Genomic DNA, 6,235 nt, shown 5'->3' on the forward strand with positions numbered 1-6,235 from the left:
CTGGATCGACAGTGCGGACGGGCTTCTTGAGCTTGTTTGCGGGTATGGCTTCTGATGCAGCAACAACTTCTGGTTCTGCTCGTCCCGGTCCTGCTACTGATAAACAGGACCATTTAGGAATAGCCAAAAGCGGATGAGCGAAAGCTAATGGTTCAAATGTTGTTAATCGCTGGAGCTCATGGCTGCTAATGAACACTCAATGGGACGGAAGGTTACTCTTCCACCTAATCGGAACGGGTATGGTGGTGGAAAGAAAGAGCGAAAGCTAATGGTGCTGAAGTGTGAAAGAAAGAGCAAAGAAGAGCCCAATGAGGTCTCACTAGCTCCCAATGAAACTTCGACCAAATGAAAGGCTGAATAACTGCGACTATGAACCAAGGAAGGGAAGGAGATGCTGTTATGAGCTTTAGCTAATGGGGTTTGACCCTACCGCTTCCCTACTGGTTGGGTAATATTCAACACCGCTCCTTTTTGGGCTATAATGGAACTGGCTACTACAACTACATCTCGAACGGATGGAAACATTGGAAATTACCACGAGCCGGGCATTGATCTTGTTTTATAGAACCAGAGGCAATGGGAGCAGAGGCAGGTGCAATGGTAAAGGTAGGAGCATGCACAGAATGAAACGAATCTCTATACAGGTATAATCACAATATTCCAGGGAGCAGGTTCAGATCCTATAGTTCCAGATTGAGATGCCCCGAACCAGGGGAGGATAGGGCCGGGCCGGAGCGCAACTGAAAGTAAGCGACGAACCAAGGAAGGGAAGGAGATGCTGTTATGAGCTTTAGCTAATGGGGTTTGACCCTACCGCTTCCCTACTGGTTGGGTAATATTCAACACCGCTCCTTTTTGGGCTATAATGGAACTGGCTACTACAACTACATCTCGAACGGATGGAAACATTGGAAATTACCACGAGCCGGGCGTTGATCTTGTTTTTATAGAACCGAAGGCAATGGGAGCAGAGGCAGGTGCAATGGTAAAGGTAGGAGCATGCACAAAATGAAACGAATCTCTATACAGGTATAATCACAATATTCCAGGGGGTAGGTTCAGATCCTATAGTTCCAGATTGAGCTTAAGGTTCAAGGTTGGGTACTTAATACCAGCTGCATTTTCTGTCATATACCTCTTATGTATCCTTTAGTTCAATCATTGAAGTACAGTATCAAATACTAATGGTAACACCCCTCTCTTATTCGTATTCAACGCCTATTTATTACATCTGCTCAACACACATGAGAGGGACTATGTTGGTCAAGCGGGTCTGTTGATCAACCCGCTCATTACACAGTTTTGACCCAATCCAAACACTGGTTAATGCCTATCATGGGCAGCAGTACTGAACATAAAGGTATGCCATGAAAGCATTGGCCAATTAATTCTTGTCTTCTTGATACAAACAGCTCACATATTGTTGTAGTTCCTTTGCTCTATGTATTTTCTGGTACACTGTGTCAATAATTGTAACACTGTAGTGAGCAGAATGAATAGTCCAATTCAATGTACAGCAATTCATACAATCCAATCTTCAAAACCTGAGCTTGACAGAACAATGTATGTATAGATTAACCAAAATTCAAGAGTGTAAGCTTGTTCAGAGTTAACTTCAGGGCAGATTTTAATCATATTCTGCCTCACGTCAGCTACAGAAGCCGGAACCTGTGAGGGCTTTTACAAAGTATCACCGGAGGGTTAACATGCTGATAACGCCTGCACTCTATGAAGCACATAATGTTTTTAAGGGATCAAAGATTTTCAGAAAGTTTTCGAAATTTCAAAAACTACTTACATCTATATTTCAAGGTGATAGTAATCCTCTTGAAGATTCCATATTTTGGATCGCTGTCTTTATACTTACTAATTTTGATATAAAGCAGATATCATTCTCGTATGACTGAACCATTGCGTGAAGTGAAATCCCCTTTTTATGATTTAGTAAAAATATTATGTACCCCGAGGTTTAATCATAATTTTCCGCTCCCTCTATTTTCACAAAGGGCAGTGCATATTACACCATCCATGGCAAATGAACTGATTCGGGTAGTGCTTTTGATATTGCCAGAAAGGTTCACAGGTTTTTCTGCCAGCTACGTTTAAGGTGGAATAGTAGCTGTTATGTCATGATATCATCTCTATATGGAGAATACGTGTTTTATATGAGCAATGAGTTTGGTTGAAACATACTAGTATCTTGAACCAGCCATAGCCCACGGAGGTGAGGTAAGCTAGAAAATCTCTTGTTATACCTCGCTGTTCATAGCTATATAGCTCTGTGTCATTAAGGTATGTGCTGCTTGCTGCCTGTTTCTACCTATCACCTATAAGGAATCCATAATCATAATGCATCATAAGTAATGAATGTCCAATATGAGCTTATAACCAGTGCTATCCTATCTTGTCACGATTATTGTCTAATTAAATCAATGGATATAGCTCCTGTATCATCTCTTCTCATGTAATGATATCTAATTACAATTTTTCAGGGAAAACTGCAAGTCTTTTCCATTTTTACTCTTCAATTTTATTTGCCTCTGTCAACGGATACGACTTAACGACCCTCTTCCGTCGCCCTTACTTGGGAAGTGAAAGAATCTGTGGATTGTTATTTGCAGGTTCATTCATTGGAAATCCAAACTGGTTGAAAAAATCAACTGTTCTCACAATGGTATGCAATGTGCATTTTATTTCCACTCATATACTTTTCCAAATATGGATTTTTTATCAGAATTTAGTTGGCTTATTCCAGCCTAATAGAATATTGTCTTTCAGGTATGTTGGGAGGCTTTTTGTCAAGGCTCTGGGCAAGCCAATAGAAATTATTACAAAGCTGAATGCGATGGCTGGTTTTCCACCAGATGAGGAAATTGATCTTTACGAGGTTAGTTGAATAAAAGCTTTTGGATACTGTGACACTAATTAGTCCCAAGCTTTTCTTTTCCCTAGTTCCTTACTGCAAGGGAGGAAAGTGGATCTTGAGTTATTGTTTGGTCAATTGTTTGTAAGATTTGTTTCATTTAACATAAACCTGTTAAACAATTTTAGAAAATAAGGCTGGACAGAAACAAGAGCTGGAAGGACAAATGGAGGCAATTATATTGTTGGCCTCCTCTGCTAGTTCATGTTAAAACTGGAAACTTTTATTGTATCAATTGCCGCTTCTTTCATACTAAAGGTCCTACACCATTCAAGGACTTATTTTCTGTTCTTTATTTTGGCTTTCTGAACCTGTGTAGCTCTCTTGTAGTATCTCTTATTAAATTTGGAGTTGCATGAGGCATTCTCAATTGTGTCTTTTACTATGGTCTTGTTGACTGCATTTTAGTTCATTAGTGGACATCAGGGAAGTTTAATATTAAAAGTGGAAAGATTTGTCCTATCACTTTCTGCTTATTTCATGTGGACAACTTTAGAGTTTGACCACTTATAGCATTGATAGGAGTAGCTTTTAATGTGCTCAATTCATGCTTTTGTACCATTTGCATGTTCTAGGTATCACAAGTGTATCACACAATGAAAACGCAGCAAACGCAAGCAAAGTCCGTCCTTTCCATTTTCACTGTTTTGGTTTAATGTTTTGCCACTTTTTAGAGCTTGCCATAGCACTGTTTGCTGCTATATTCTCCAGTTGCTGTTATGAAATGGGCCAGCGGACAGCAAGCTAACAGCCTAGTAGTCTACAGGTCAAAGGCTGAGGTTGTTGTTTTTGCCAGTGAAGGCTATTATAGGCAGAAAGTAACCCCTGAAAAGAACAGTTCCAGAAAATAACCCAAATAACTCAAAAATCCCTTTTAAAACCTGTAAAATAATTTGCTATAAACCTAAATAAAAAACAGCAATGAATAAACGAAGAAAACAACATGTAGAGGTTACCTCTATGGATGCTGTAAGATGCCTGTAACAGTCAATCAATGAGTAAAATCTAGATAAAACCTCCTGTCTTTGATGCTCTAGATGCCCAGCTCTTTTGGTGAACGGCCAAAATGTGTTGGTTGGTACCCTCGATGGGTTACTTTGCCCTCCTATAGTTATCTTTGTCACTTGCAGTCAACGAATGGAGGAAATTCACTCAAACAGATGGAAACAATGTGGAAAGTCCCTGTCTAAAGGGTATTTATGCTTTTCCTGGAGAGTATGAGTCAAACTTACAAGTCATACTCTTCGATTGTCCTTGAAACCTGCAAGTCAAACTGTGAGGTCATTCATCAAACTTGCACTGACTGAGTCAAACTTTGTAAAGAACATAGGTACTGTAATTACCATAGTATTACTAACACATGAGCCTATCGTCTAAAGTAATGGTAATCTCTAACCCATGCTTAGTGATATAGAAAAAGGGTAATCACTATGCTTAACTAGCTTGTTCAAAGTGTATAGATGTTTTAATTAGGTCAAACGCTATAACATACCTTGTGTAAAGTATTCAGTTGTTTGTATTACTTATACCTCTTTCATATCCATAATAACTGATATGTCATAATCTGCTTGTAATTAGTGAACAACCCGTATTGGGTTACTCTGCATCACATAAGCATTTTCCTAAGTAATCATGTATCTCTAAGTTCAGCTGATGTGAGACAAAAGTATAACTCGTATTGTTTTGGCGGTTACTCTGCCTTCGTTTTGTAATCTTGGCTCTTGTCTTGATGTTAGAGAATACAGCTAGCTTCATGGTCTTGAGCAAGGCAAGTTAATTAACAATCCATGTTTTATGAAAAACCAAGACCCCTCGCAACTCCCCTACTGTCTTCTATAACAGCAACATATTTAATCTACCACCACAGACTCAAAGGGGCACCTAATTTCGCATTTACTACTGCCGCCACATCCATCATTCCATATGCCATTTGCTCCCCATGTCAGATCGATCACCTAATTGCACCGATCGCTCACTTAACGTAAGGTCTTCGTTTTATGCCCATCATTAAATACTGGCCTGCTCCAATCTGATCTTCAAGATTTCTGCACCTAGATATTGACATAGATTTCCTGTCGGACCCAATCTACCACCAAGATTGCCCAACGTCAGATACATCACCTAATTTCGCATTTACTTCTGCCGCCACATACATCATTCCATATGCCATTTGCTCCCCATGTCATATCGACCACTTAATTGCACCGATTGCTCACTTAACGTAAGCTTTTCGTTTTATGCCGACCATTAAATTCTGCCCTGCTCCATCTGAGCCTCAAGTATTTTAGCTCCATTCACACTTAAAACCACCTTACAAACACGTTGAACTTTTGTATAAATTGGCCTCTTCTGCACCTGGATATTCACATACACCTCCCCGCTTCACATAACATGGAATCCATTAGCATAAGCCAACTTACTGAACTCACAGCATTGTTTCTCTTAGCACTTATTCTCATGACTCTTCTGATTATTGACATCGTAAAAGTCGAAAGACAAAGAAAAAAGAAACCAAAAAAACAATAACATCTCTTTTGCATCATCTTACGCATTGTCTTATTTCCCCGCTTCCTTCTCTGTTACAGGTGTACGACGGATGCTTCAAATATGCATTTGGGTCCGCCATCGTGTTGCAACTCGCATTTTTTATGCTTCTATCGTCTCTGCTTGACTGCGGCACTAATGTCCTAATTGTTAGCATTCATGCTTGTCTTGTATTCTTCACATGTCTTATTTCCCCGCTTCCTTCTCTGTTACAGGTGTACGAACGATGCTTCAAATATGCATTTGGGTCCGCCATGGTGCTGCAACTCGCATTTTTTATGCTTCTATCGTCTCTGCTCGACTGCGGCACTAATGTCCTAATTGTTAGCATTCGTGCTTGTCTTGTATTCTCATGTCTCTATTTCTATTGCAGTTGTGTCATTTTGGGCTAGCAACATAAACTGGTGTATCTTGAATCGTGTTTATGTATTACTGAAACTTGTTCATGTGACTATATATATTGTAACTCTCTTTTTCTGAGAACTACTTCAAATCTGCGGGGAGTAACTTACTCCAATATATCTCCTGCTATAGCATGAAGAGTTTCTTACTGGGGAGAAATATTGTAAATAGTGAAATTAGTTTCCTGTAGCTGGTGTATCTTGAATCGTGTTTATGTATTACTGAAACTTGTTCATGTGACTATATATATTGCAATTGTGTATATTGCAATTGTGTGATTTATGTATTACTGAAACTGGTGAACTAGTCTACTCTCTTTTTCTGAGAACTACTTCAAATCTGCGGGGAGTAACTTACTCCACTATA

General features: G+C 39.4%; 1 protein-coding gene across 2 annotated transcripts; it reads left to right on the forward strand.

Moving 5' to 3' along the window:
• The first annotated feature begins 1,165 nt into the window (after window positions 1–1,165).
• On the forward strand, window positions 1,166–5,895 carry LOC149184324 (uncharacterized). 2 transcript variants are annotated; one of them, XM_089418900.1, is made up of 4 exons: window positions 1,166–2,229; window positions 2,622–2,674; window positions 2,779–2,887; window positions 5,509–5,895. In XM_089418900.1, the coding sequence occupies exons 3-4, from the start codon at window positions 2,846–2,848 to the stop codon at window positions 5,857–5,859; spliced, it is 393 nt and encodes a 130-aa protein (XP_089275026.1). In that variant the 5' UTR covers window positions 1,166–2,229; window positions 2,622–2,674; window positions 2,779–2,845; the 3' UTR covers window positions 5,860–5,895. The 2 variants fall into 2 exon arrangements, 1 of the variants encoding a protein (XP_089275026.1); XR_016257776.1 differs by lacking the exon at window positions 5,509–5,895 and adding an exon at window positions 3,499–3,681 and having other exon boundaries at window positions 1,526–2,229.
• Window positions 5,896–6,235: the final 340 nt, after the last annotated feature.

The sequence above is a fragment of the Pinus tabuliformis genome, chromosome 3_2 (assembly GCF_031772625.1).
Source record: "Pinus tabuliformis cultivar Carrire ecotype Pingquan chromosome 3_2, CPIR1, whole genome shotgun sequence".
Taxonomy (NCBI): Eukaryota; Viridiplantae; Streptophyta; class Pinopsida; order Pinales; family Pinaceae; genus Pinus; species Pinus tabuliformis.